The sequence below is a fragment of the Mercurialis annua genome, linkage group LG8 (assembly GCF_937616625.2).
Source record: "Mercurialis annua linkage group LG8, ddMerAnnu1.2, whole genome shotgun sequence".
NCBI classification, from domain to species: domain Eukaryota; kingdom Viridiplantae; phylum Streptophyta; class Magnoliopsida; order Malpighiales; family Euphorbiaceae; genus Mercurialis; species Mercurialis annua.
In genome coordinates this window covers 32,625,069-32,639,017 of record NC_065577.1, presented here as the reverse complement: position 1 = coordinate 32,639,017, position 13,949 = coordinate 32,625,069, and the positions used below count along the sequence as shown (strand labels likewise).

The following is a 13,949-nucleotide window of genomic DNA, read 5'->3' as shown; positions in this document are numbered from 1 at the left end:
TAGCGGTGGTATTTGCTTTGAACAAGTTCTGGTCTTACTTGCTTTGCTAAAAGGTGATTATTTATACCGACCATGCAGCCTTGAGGCACATTTTTGTAAAGCAAGATGCAAAGCTGATACTCATTCGATGGATTTTATTGATGCAAGAGTTTGATGTGAAGATTCGTGATAAGAAAGGGACGATGAATGTAGTGGCCCATCACGTTTCGAGACTTGAGATTCCAGAGCCTATTCCTTTTAGGGTGGAGAATAATGAACGGTTTCTGGACAAGATTCCTATGATGATTACGAAGGTTGAGACATAGTGGTGTGTGGACATTGCCAACTACTCGTCATCAGATGATATGCCACCGAACATGTCCTACCATCAAAAGAAGAAATTTTTGAGTGATGCAAAGCGGTTTTTATGGGATGAGTTATACCTCTTCAAAGTGTGTTGAGATGGGATGTTAATAAGATGTGTGGCACTTCAAGAAATGGTGCCAATTTTGAGTCATTGCCATGAGTCGGCATATGCAGGGCATTACAGAGCGGCAAGAACCGCAACTCTTGTACTTGAGAGAGATTTCTTTTGGCCGACACTCTCTAGAGACACCAAGAATTATGTGAGTCATTATGATAGGTGTTGAGAAATATATCCAAAAGGGATGAGATGCCGCTTACCACAATTCAAGAAGTGGAGCTTTTTGATGTGTGGGAGATAGATTTCATGGGATCATTTCTTGTATCCTTTAGAAAACAATACATCTTGGTGTGTGTCAACTACGTCTCCAAATGGTTAGATGTGGAAGGTTTGCCTACCAATGACGCCAAGGTAGTATTGCAATTTCTCAAGCGCCTTATGGACCAGTTTGGTACTCCGAAGGCTATTATTAGCGATAGTGGTTCACATTTTTGCAATAGGCAATTTGAGGCCTTGATGAAGAAATACAATGTGTACCACCGAGTTGCTATCCTGTACCATCCTCAAACAATCGTGAAAGTTGAAGTGTAAAATCGAGAGTTAAAGAGTATCCTTGAAAAGGCGGTGAATAGGACACGAAAAGATTGGTCCTTGAAGTTGGACGATGCTGTATGGGCGTATCGTACGACTTATAAAACGCCACTCATTATGTCCCCTTTCTGAATTATGTATGGGAAGGCGTGCCATCTTCCATGGAGCTAGAGCATAAAGCTTATTGGTCTACCAAAAAGTTGAACTATAATTTAAAGGCGGTAGGGGAGGAGAGAATGCTTAAATTGAATGAATTGGATGAATTACGATTCACGTTGTATGAAAACGCCAAGTTTTACAAAGAAAAGATAAAGCATTAACATGATGCTCATATAACCCCTAAGGTCTTCGAAGCGGGGCCCTTTATGTTACTTTACAACTCAAGATTGAAGTTGTTCCCGTGCAAGTTTAAATCCCGGTGGAGTGGTCTTTTTAAAATCTGGAATATGGCGAGTCATGGTGCGGTGGAATTGGAGAATTCTAAGGGGAAAATATTTAAGGTCAATGTGGATTAGTGCAAACTATATCCTAGACCCTTGACCAACCAAGTGGAGGACCAAATTTTATTCACCACTCCTCCACCATTCCAAAGTGAGACGGTCGTGCTTTTAACTTGAAGCAAGCACACTTGGGAGGCATTTCCAAGAGGTTCAATTCTTATTTTTACAGTTATTTTTATGTATTTTAGGTTGTTTGATATTTTTTTAGTGTTTTAAGTCATTGTTTACCATGTTTTTTTCAATTTAATGTTAGGGTGTTATTTGTATTGTGCATGAGTCAATGCTCAAAAGGATCAAGCTTGGGAATTTTATTAAGGTCTCGATCGAGACCTATGAAGAAAAACAGTCAGAGAATTTGGTGACAGATGGTCTCGATCGAGACACTCCATCTTTTCGATCGAGACTAGTGGGGCAAAACATGTAGAGATTTTTGGATGAAGAGTTTCTCAATCGAGACACAAGGGTCTCGATCGAGAAAATTTTTTAAACTTGGGAATCAGTTTTGATTGAAACACATAGCACATGGATTGATGAGGTGGCATAATTTGGACCCTTTATAAAAAAAACACATTTCACTTGAATTACTAAGGTGGTCTAGTCTGAGCCTTCTGACACCTATTTATACTGGTGTCATCTTCAACCTCCAACCATTACCAAAAATAACACAAATCACAAAATTGCCTCTCTCATCCAACAATCACCGCCAAACACAACCAAACTCCACAAAACCACATTTTCGAGCACCTTTTTTCCTACTCTCACAATGCATGGTTATAAGAAAAAACATTTCAACCGACCGATTAGGAGTTCGAGAGCCGGTATTCAAGAATAAGAGCAACCACCTCTACCCGTCGTCGGCACAACTCACCGAAAGAAATTGACCACCTCTGGAGCTTCTAAAGTGGGTATCAATGCTCCAACCTCTATAATCTAGAAATTTGAAGCACCATTTTACATCCACACGGTAGTGGAAGGTTAAAGATTCGAAGCAATCAAGGCAAAAGGAATGGCCACACCATTCCAAATTTGTTGGAAATCAATAGCGGAGTTAGGAATCATCAAAGACATTCAAAAGCACCTTGATGTTTTGGGATTGCGGTTCCTAGCGGAACTACCACACGATTACTACGAAGAACTTGTTTATGAATTTCTCACAAGGTTAGAGTCACAAACCGATTTCAACATCAATATCATGTTATGCTTGAGAAATACCAAATGGACATATGATATCGAGGAGTTGGTGGAGGATTTCCAAATGAAGAATAAGGGGTTTAAGTTTATTCCGGGGCCCGATGATTTTGATGATGAAGAGGTACGGAAAGATTTGACGGATGAAGACGGTTATTAGGTTAATGTGTCGAAGGTAAACGAGGTAAAAGACACCGCCATTGTGGTTGCGCTAAAGTGGTATGGGCATACTTTTTTTGGAAGACATGAATATAACAAAGTAGCCCTTGAAGATTTGCTTGCAATTAATGCAATTTTACATCCGGAAGTTGAGCGCTATCAAGTCAACTTGACATATCGGTTCATGTAAATGTTGAGGGCGGTGCCTACTCAAAAGAAAAAAAATTGGCTTAGGGTGGATTGTCTTGGCCCTAGCCAAACAATTAGAAACTCATATATCCTATTCCAATTTGGAATCGATGGTCCAAAAATATTCCCGGATGATTGACACGAGCCATATGACAATGGCTTCATATGTTCAAGATGGCGAAGTGGTGCCATATTATAGAAGAGTGAGTTAGGTACACCGACATGGGGCATATGCTGCAAGAAAAGTGACATTTCCGAAGACAGAGGAGCTGAATGAGCTACCAAGGAAAAGGATGACAAAGGAAAATGTTAGGAGAAGAAATGGGAAGAGGAAAGTGGGAGAGACTTTGCAAGTCGAGGAAGCCATTCCAGGGAGGGATGATCAAAGCGAGAGTGAGCCAATTGGGACCCAATGGGGCAATTATGATCATCGGTTCAATGAGATTTATGAACAAAATAGGCTTGAATGGGAAGAGAATGCAAAGTTGATGGCAGAAATACAAAAGGAGCAACGAGTCGGCTTGGCTCGCCTCAACTACGGGCAAGGGCGGATGGAAGCCAAGATCAACCGCCAAGAGGAGTAAATGTGGCGTTACTTCAATGCCCAAGGAGGAGAGCGCTACCCATCACCCGAGCCGAGTCCCGATCCCCCGACATTCGACTAAACAATATTTGATTTTCTAAACCCAAACTCACTTTAAATTTCATGCTTATTATTATATTTCTTAGCTTTGAGACATAGCTAGAAATAGTGTGAGGATGGTTGGTGAAAATTGAATCTCGTTTGTGTTTAATATTTTGTTTATGTTCTATTTGTGTGTAATTTTGCTTTGTTTTAATTATGTTTTGTGTATTAGGGTTGCTTTTAGCATTAAAGCTTTAGCTTATAGTTTAGGAAAGCATGCTAGCATTTAAGACTATATTTTGGACTTTTGTCAAAATTTTATGTTTTCAACCAATGAATGATTTAAATGTGGTTTCTAGTTTCAACAATTGATAGTGATTTTTGCTTAATGAAATGCCAATTCTACGACATATGATGCGGTAGGATTAGGGTGAATTCAGCATTAGATTTTTGATGTTTAATGATGTATGACGAAATGACCTTGATGCGGATTTATGACATGTTGTTTTATATTGAATATTGTGTTATTTTCAAACTTTTGGCATGATTGGCATGAATTTTCAAGACTTGAGAAATGGGCATGACACAACATATAGTTTCGAGAGTTTTAGACTAATTTTCTTGTTGTGGGATTTGATTCTATGCAATATTCCTAGAACTTGCTCGGTGTCCGTTTGAAATTTCACGGTTGAACTTTTGACAATAAGATGAATATGGTAATTAGGTATACACATTTCGTTTAGTCCACTTTAGTAAAACCTACCCTTTATTCCTTAAAAAACACAAGTTTGAGCCTGGGCCATTTGTTGTTTTTAAACCCAAAAATTCGCATGTTTTACCCTTTCACAATTTACCTCTTTTATCACCCTAATAGACTTGATAACTCAATTTTGATGAATTTGGGAAATACTGGAATCTAGTTCGATGATCGAGTAGAAGGGTGAACAAAGTGTGTGTTTATTTGTAAAAAATTATACCTTGAAGAGCTTGATAGAAAAGAAAAAGAAAAAGTTAGAAAAAAAAAATTACAAAGAAAAGAAAATTAAAAATAGAAGAAATTTAAAAATGTAATAAGAAGAAGTAGAGGCAATAATCAAAAAGAAGAAACACTTTAACTCACGGGTATCTTTTTAACTCACAGGTTACAATATTTCCAAACTAGATCAATGTTAGAACTTTATAATGAGTATAGTTGTCAAGTCAATTTTTAACCAAATTATTCATTCTTACTTAACCTAAAGCCCTAGCCAAGTTGCAACCCAAACCAAGTCTATATGATAATTGTCAATTACAAAACTAAGTAGTGGAGCCAGAGACAATGAGCAAATTTATAGTGAATTTGTATGTTTTCAAATGTGAGCTTTATTGTTATTTCACCCCTTTAAACACGTGAGTGTTGAAGTGAAAACATATGAGATTAATGCCTTTTTCTTAATGCCTATGAATGTATGCCATAATTTTCCTAAGTACGTTTGTGACCAATTATGCGTGTCCCACAAATGGTAGGGAATTCTTGAGACGACTTGAGTCATCGATTTGCCAATGTGATAGTATTCTCAATGTCATCGAGTCATGTCATTACAATTTCATTGATCATTTGTTTGCATCCCTTGATATTTGTTGGTTTTAAAAGCAAGAGTTTGAGTTATTCATTTATTTGGAAGTTCAATTTTTGATTTCTTGTTCGTTAGTATGAGGAAGTTTGATAGGAGTATAATTACTCCTAGTTTATAAGTCATTTTACATCATTTTATTGCTATTTATCATGCGTTTATTGGTATTTGTATGCTTTATTCCGTGTGTGCGCATTTCAGGAGCAATAGAGTGTTTGCAAAGCTATTTTGGACTATGATAGGAGTATTTTACTCCTATCTTTAGTGTCGTTTCCGCATGCTTTATTAACGTTTTATCATGGTTTTATGGTATTTCGAATGCCTTATTACGTGTGTTAGTATTTCAGGTACTTAGGAGCATTGCGGAAGCATTTTGGTGCAAAAGTTGGAAAAGACGACAAAAGCGATGCGGAAGCTCATTTGCAAATCTGAAAAGCTGACCCCTGGGCACTAATTGACCAATTTGGACTAGCTAGAAGCCTCAAATGAACTCGTGATCTTCATGAAAGTTAAAGTATACGTCCTAATCTTTCCAACGGTTCAAGAATCGACTCAATCGGACATGTCTACACCGAGTTATGAAGGTTTGAAGATCGAGATCCGAAGCAGAAAATGGCAGCTCGAATCGGGCTCCTCATTAAGCCCAAGGAGCTCTATTCGAACTTGGGCTTGCTGGAATGGGGAAATCTTATTTCAAGATGCAACAAGGCTTTATTAATTTGCTATTTTGGGCCCAACACATGTGTAAATGAATGTTTGTCTTTTTCCTTCTTTTGTAAGTACTATATAAGGAGTATTATCTCTATTTTAGGTATAGAAGATTTCTCTAGACATTATTCTATGATTGTACTTTTAAATCTTCTCCTAATTTTAGAAATCCCTAAGTTTAGTCATTTCCTTCTTCAATAGAATTTCCAGATTTTCATATTTTCTTCCATTGTTGAACACTTAAGCTTTTTCTATTGAAGATTTATTCTCATTTTATTATTGAAGTATTATCTTATTGAATGTTATTGGCTTGGGTTTCTACAAAGGTAATTAGATCTATCTCTCAATGATTTATTGTTCTATTTGCTTGATGTTTGTTGATTTAGCCATGGTTGGCTAAAACCCCTTTGTTTGGGGGTTGAAATGAAGTTTAGAGATGTATGATTTGGGTTAGGGTTTGGGCTTATTGTTGTTGTTCTAATTGATTTCCCTAATGCTTGTTTTAGATTAGCTACCTAAAGCATGATTCTAGGTTGGTTAACACTTTGAGAGAAGGTTAATTAATTGGATAGATCAATTAGGATCCTAATTAATGACACCATGAGAGTGGGTTAGAAATTAGGAAACCTTAGAGTGGATTGTTAATCGCCAATTGGCTTGTTAATCGTATTTAGTGCCACGAGAGTGGATTAGGCTTGGTTAGTTGGCTTGTTTGTGATTTTATAACTCCTTGAGGCTCGAGAGAGCGGGAGTTATGCTTTAGGAACGCTCGGTTCACTTGTTGAAGCCCTAGACCCGAACCATTGATTGCATGACCTAAGCGTAGTTTCGACCTCCAAACCCCTTTATTAATTGAGTTATCCGTAATTGTTTAAGCGCTTTAGTCTTCTAGAATTTTTGATTAATTGTTAATTGAAAGTTTTGTTTTAGTTAATTGCTTTTGTTAAATTGATACTTGAATTCAAATACGATTGTTTATTGTGCTAAACGAATTGAATCGCAACTAAAGTTCATTCTCATCAATCGCTCTAGATTCACTCCTCGTGGGATCGATTCCGACTTCCGGATTATTACAAGTTGCGCTTTTTGCTCAACAGACTAAAAGTGCAAAGAATCGACAAATCGGCGAAGTTGCAAATTTTTAAGCGAAGAATGAAACAAGGATCCAATATTCATGCATTTCTCGATCGAGAATCATGTGTCTCGATCGTGACATGAGAAAGAAATGAGGCAGGGATTCTTGTGCTTTGAGCTCGATTAAGAAGCCTTGGATAACAATCGAGAAGCTTGAGAAATAGTGAAGGTCTCGATCGAGACCTCCTATGTCTCGACCGATAAGAGGTTTACAAAGCTGTCAGCAATCAAATTGAATGAAACAAGACTTGAGGCCTACTTCCACTTTTGTCCAAACATAGGCCTGTATTAGGAATGTTTCTTTCTTCTTTTGTAGCCCCATATAAGGTACTTTATCTCTTGTTTCGTGATATCAACTTTTATTCCTAGAATTATAGACATTTAGAGTAGTTTTTGGGGTTTGGAGCCACACCAACCTCTTAATTCTAGTACTTTATTCTTCTTGTTCTTAGTTCTTAGTTCTTCATTGTTGAAGATTGTTTATGGTATTGAACAAGAGTTATCTATTTTCAATACAAGTTCTCATTTTTGGATTTGATATCTTCAAAGTAAGTATATCTTAATCATGGTTTATATTTGTTTAGTAGCCTTTAATTTTTTTATTTAGCACATGTTGCTAAACCCTTTATTTGGGGTTGATATGAATATCTAGATGTTATTGTGATTGGAATGTATGAACGGTTAAAAGCATGTTCTAATCTCTGCTTTTAATGTTTGTTAGGATTAGCTACCATATGCATGTTTAGTGTCTAATTAACTCATCGAGAGATGGTCAAAATAAATAAACCAATAGGTTTAGAAGACTAAAACATAGCAACGTGAGAGCGGGTTAGGGTTTAGGCGACCTTTGAGTTGATTGATTAATTGCTTGTCGCGTAATTGATTATGCCTAGGATCACGAAAGTGAGTTAGGTGTTAGCGGTGTTCTTGTTCTTTAAGGTTCGAGAGAGCGGAAATGACGCTTTATGAACGGCTCGGCCCTCATTTTATGCTACACCATCTATTTCCATGAATACGATGCCTAGAAGATAGTATCAACCCCTAGACACTTTTCTCTTATTGTTTGTTTAATCTGTTTTTCTTATATCGCGTTTGTTAATTGCTAATTTATTGTCCCGTATTTATTAACTTGCTTTTGGTTTTGATTTAGTCGATTAGCTGGTTACAAATCTTTTCTCGTATTTTTGCTGAACGAATGAAAAATCGTAATTGCAATCATTCTCATTAAGTCGATTATCCTTGTGGGTTCGACAACTCAGATTTATAGTCCACTCTATTATTTATAACCATACCGCACTCTTGCATCAAATGACCTACATAGCCTTTCTCGGAGTTGTATTCTTCAATGTGCGTAAATTCTTTGAGTAGTGGAGACTGTCAATTTGTAGCTTTTTAATGTACAAAATCATTCATAAAAAAGGTATAAAAAATTAGAGTGGTGTTGGATACGATTCTTCCCATATAGGACTTTTAGTTGTAGAATAATATCATTTTGAAAGAGTTTTTTTATAACAGAAATAAAGTATATGTTTTTGTTATCAATATTCAAGGTACAATTGCAAATGTTTTGTAACTTTTGTCAACAAAAAGTGAAAATGACTAGACTCTTCTAGTTCTATATTTCGTTTTCGTTTCTTTTTCTATTATCATCCTTTTCTAAGACTTTAATTTTCTTGATTCCAAGAAATTCTTGGTCTTGTGTTCACAAGAAGTAATATAGTCCATAAAATGTGCAAAATTTGTATCCTTGTAACGCTTAGGATTGTCTCCGTTGACAAGTTTTGGTGACGGTCGAATGGTGCTGCTGAATGGTAAACTGTGTAATGAAGCAATGGAGATTCTTGACTTTGATGAATTCACAAGTACCCTATGTAGTACGCTCTTGTATTTTCCATTGCTAAATATCTGCAAAATATCAAACATTAATAACAATTACTAAGTTTATCTTATTAATAATACTAGATCTTGATCAATTAGTGCTGCAATGGTTTTCATGACTTTTCATTCCCGTCATTCACGTATGATTGAAACAAATTAAATAAAAAATATGTGATGATCCATAAATTTAAATTTTGAACTCATAAATTTAATTTCATATTGTATTTTATCTGTTACTCATTGTACAATTTTTTAGTGTTTGAAAACATAAAATATAAATATGTTTATAAGGAAAACATATTTATCAACCCGCATATATGTCTCGTTTGTCAAATATACCTTAATTTTAAAATTTTACCGGTCATCACTTTTTCAAATTTTCCAAATTAGTCAACAACTTATTTAAAAATAACATATACGTCCACGTGTATGAAATTTATCCTATTTGACATATATAATATCGTGTCACATCATCTAAAAACTAGAAACACTTGAAAAGATGATAATCCAAACTGATAAAGTTTAAAAAGCATGGTGTCTTTGACAAATAGGATATAGTTACGAGTAATAAATACATTTTGCCTACTTTCAACATTTTATTATTTTGATAAATTTATACACATGACTTGTTAAAATTACCTTTACAATATATCATATCATATGCTGGTTGATCAAAATTTAGGATTAGATTATAATTTCTGTTAATATTTAAATTTGGATTAAAAAAAGTCATTTTTTGAATAGCATGATTTAGAATAAATTGAATGAACTAACCTCAAGATGATCACCAACATTAACAACAATGGAATTAGGAATTGGGTCGACAGTGACCCATTTTTCTTGATGTTGAATTTGAAGACCTTTGACTAATTGATCTTGTAGAACTAGTGTAAGAAATCCATAGTCAGAATGTGGTGGCATCCCAAGAGTTAAATCTGGTTCAGGACATTCAGGATAGCAATTCACCACCAGAACTTGGCTCCCATCTTCAAATTCTTTCATGTAATTCTCATCTTTTTCGCTTGTTTCATCGAGTCCGAGACTCTCTAGTATCGCCTTCACAAGCGTTAGATATAATAATTTTGATTTTTCGGAGTAGTTAACCGCAGTTTCCCTGTTAAGTATATTTAAAAATAAACTTTATTAGCTACTATAGTTTGAAAATTGAAGAAATAATGACGATTTGTAGTATCCTACATATTTCTAATTACGGTCTCAATTTTCAGTACTTTCAAAAACATTAAGTGTTTATTTGGTCTATATGTCAAATATTAAGGACATAATTGAAGTTGTTTTAAAGTGATAAATTCCGATTTGACAAATGAGTATATATTTTTTTTCAAAAACTAAAACACAAAATAATTAAAATTACAAATTGAAAAATCAGACCAATATCAAAAGTTTGGAATATAAACAAAAAAAAATGGGATATTTTTTTTGATGATTATGCCTCACATATACTTTTTGGCCAAATGTCTAAAAGAATTCAAATCTGTAACTTTTAACTAATCCGTCCCAATTTCAACCTTTTATAGCAATTCTATCCAAATTGGTTAAATTTATGCTGACTTGGTTGCCCAAATGTATAATAGTACATGAGTACTGTGTCATTACAATTTATTTTAACTAATATGACATCAGTAGAGTCAGAAATTACATTAAACTATTAATTAATTTGAGTATTCGGGACACAGTGATAACATAAAAAATCAATTTAATACCAATAAGTAAAAATTACAAAGTTCAAAAATAATTAAAATTATAATTTGACTTGAGAATTTTAAATTTAATTTTTCTTTTCACTTATAATTAAAACTAAAGTCAACCACCCAAAAGATGTCATAATTTAGTGCATGCAAATATTTCTATTTGTTCAATAATTGATGAGGCGAATTGAAGGATTATGTACATTGGTACATTCTTATTTATGTACATTGTGTTCACATTATTATTAAAGAAATTTTATGACAATAATTTAATGTACGGATGTAACTCAATTGCTATTGAAATTTTATACCAAAGTATGAAACCTAAAATTTGAGTCATAGCTAGAAGAAATTTACCTTAATTGAGAAGGAAAAGAAGGCCAAAAAGGAAGACTTTCTGAAAGAGGATTGCAATTAAGCTTCAAGAAATCTCGCCAACAAAACACTCTATCTTTATTTTGGTTGAAACTTGTTCCATATCGTGCCGGAGATTTCATGTCGTTCGACATGTATTTCGATCTTTCTTCGAAAGGAAGCTCGAAGAAGTTCCGACCTACTTCCACCATTTTCGTAATGGCCTCTCTCGAAATTCCATGGTTTATCAACTGCAATGATACCAGCAATTAGCAAGTTGTTCAGTTTTAATTGAAACAAATTTATTTTGAGGAAAATGAGGTTAGAACTCGAACTCGAACTCGAAACTTTATTGACGAAGCTAGAAACTCTACATTAAGAGAGCTAAATTGCAATAAACCTAACATATGGGGATATATTTTTTTTAAAGGCTAAGAGATCAAATTGCGGTATAGTTTTAGTTTAATTTTCTATATTAATTTAAGCAATTTTAAAAAGTTGGAGGGGTTGAGGTAACAGATGCTACAATATTTGTTCTATTAAACTGAGGAGGTATATAGCACGAAAACAAAAATGCCAAACATAAACCACCGAAATGAAAAACAATGGTAAGGATGATATTTCTTTTTACAAAAATATGTTATATAAGGTTTTCAAAATTTCAAAAGTGTTTTCGGACGGTAAACGAAACACCAAAATGAAAAAAAAATAGAACTATAGAAAAATTAATTATAAATATAAAGTTCTCGAAATTTATAACTGTTTTAGGAAATAACACCAAAATGTCAAAATTGAAAACAATGGAAGGCCTTTTTACAACATTAAGTTACAAATATAAAGCTTTTAAAGTTTCAAACGTGTTTTTAGAAATGAAAACAAATCATCGAAACGTAAAATTCAAAAAGTTTTAACGCATCATATGCGTAACGAGCTTTCACTAGCAAAAGAGATACAATTCTCACCTGAAAGAAACCATATTCTTCACAAGCCTTAGAAAGGGAATTGAGAACTTCAATTCTATTTGAGCCTTGTAATTGCATGAAATCAATGACTGGTAACTTAAGATTAGGGTAACTAATACCATCATTTTTACTTATTTTATTTGGCCTCTCCATGACAGGCAATATATACTTATTGGGTACTTTAGCAATCCCCTTTTCACATAAATACTTGACTCCCTTTTGATACTCATTTTCATCTTCTTCATTAGCATGGACCGCCAAATTCATTGCAGGAGACATTGCTTTTTAGATAATATATGGTTTATAGAAGTACAAAATTAAGGGTATTTTAAGAAATGAAGAGAAATAATAGATAGCTACAAATAAAGGACAATAATCAATGGGATTAATGGATGGGTTGGAAAGTACAAAGAGATGGGAGTATTTATAATGGGCAGAAATTAGGAGAAGGATATTTTCATCTTGTCAAGAAGTCATATTTTTTAGATTTTTTTTGTATATATTTATTAAAGGCAAAATGAAATTATCTACCCACAATTATGTTTTTTTTTCTTTCAAATATACAAGATCTTTAAATTTTACCGATCTGGTACGTCATTTATCTAATTTTTGCCAAATATACCAAAGACTTGGATATATTTAGGTATATTTGACAAAATCCAAATAAGGCTTGACTGTATTTGACAAAAATTGAATAAATGACGGAGCAAATTGGCAAAATTCAAGATCATGGTATATTTGGCAAAACAAATTATAATTGTGGATAGATAAGTTTATTTTTCCCACGTTAAACAATTAAAATTTGCAAATGTATATTTTGTCGTAAATCTAACAATTTTTCTAATTAATTTAACTATCTAAATTTTAAGTAGAATTTTTATACTAACTTTATTGTTAGCAAAATTCATTTTTTAGCATTGCAAAATCTAACTCTTATTTAAAAATAAATTCAAAATTAATAGCAAAATTTAATTATAGATTATGTATCTTTTAATGATTGAAGGAAAAAAAAAGTAAGTTTGAAGTTCAAAATAAACATAAAAGGAAAATGGGTATTATACTAAGATGAGAAATTGAAAAAGTTTAATTGATTGAAAAAACAGTAGATAAATTTCTAAAAAGGTATTAAATTGGGATAAATTAATTTTTTTAAAATTAATTTACAAAAATTTAAAAAGATTTAATTTTTCAGCACTATTAAACCTAATAAAATCATAACTGAAGTTTTATCTAACCTTTTAAATTGTACAATAAAATCATAGCTGAAGTTAATACATATTTTATGTGATCGTCTTCAGTAAAAGTTATTTTTATTAGTCTGTTTAGTTTTTTTTTCTTTTTTCTGAAATCGTCTTTCTAACTTGAGTTGATAGTTTTTACAATTATAAAATTTAGATTCGATCGGTAACTGATAATTTTTATTGATTATTTAAATAATTGAGTACAAAATAAAGTGAATTTATGTTTATTCACTCATTATTTTAACGGACATTTATCAGTCTTGATCATTATGCCAAAACATGTATTTAAAAAAATATAATTTTATTTGAAGATTGATTTTGATCTTTTCTCCAATTATATAAAAACAATGATTTAAGATTTTAAGTTAATTGATTTGTTGTGAATTGAAAGTGTAAAACATTGAAAAATGCAGGTTTGGTTTTAGAATTGAATGAATTATATAAGGGGAATGGCTTAATACATAGTTTAACCCCTGAACTTGTACCCTTTTACCCATCTAACCTCTAAACTTAACGTCTCACCTATCGAACCTCTGAACTTGTTAAATAATCCGATTTGACCCCTGAACTTGATAAATATGTAAATATTGAACCCTTCGTGTCCACCTGTCACTTGAAACATTCTAAAAGAAATTGTGTACGGAGGGGTTCAATGTTTACGTATTTATCAAGTTCGGGGGTCAAATCGGATTATTTAA

At 33.3% G+C, this 13,949-nt stretch overlaps 1 protein-coding gene across 1 annotated transcript; it reads right to left on the bottom strand.

Annotated features, from left to right (window-relative positions):
- Positions 1–8,617: 8,617 nt before the first annotated feature.
- Positions 8,618–12,392, bottom strand: LOC126661021 (probable 2-oxoglutarate-dependent dioxygenase SLC1). Its single transcript, XM_050354775.2, has 4 exons — positions 12,011–12,392; positions 11,052–11,299; positions 9,763–10,102; positions 8,618–9,015 (listed from the first exon to the last, which is right to left on the bottom strand). The coding sequence occupies exons 1-4, from the start codon at positions 12,287–12,289 to the stop codon at positions 8,767–8,769; spliced, it is 1,116 nt and encodes a 371-aa protein (XP_050210732.1). The 5' UTR covers positions 12,290–12,392; the 3' UTR covers positions 8,618–8,766.
- Positions 12,393–13,949: the final 1,557 nt, after the last annotated feature.

Bases quoted from the DNA above. Each gene is read 5' to 3' on its own strand.
- LOC126661021 (XM_050354775.2), bottom strand. From the start codon at position 12,289: ATGTCTCCTGCAATGAATTTGGCGGTCCATGCTAATGAAGAAGATGAA. The intron at 11,300-12,010 runs GTGAGAATTGTA...GTATCATTGCAG, and splicing joins AAGAATATGGTTTCTTTCAG to TTGATAAACCATGGAATTTC. The intron at 9,016-9,762 runs GTTAGTTCATTC...GATATTTTGCAG, and splicing joins ATGTTGGTGATCATCTTGAG to ATATTTAGCAATGGAAAATA.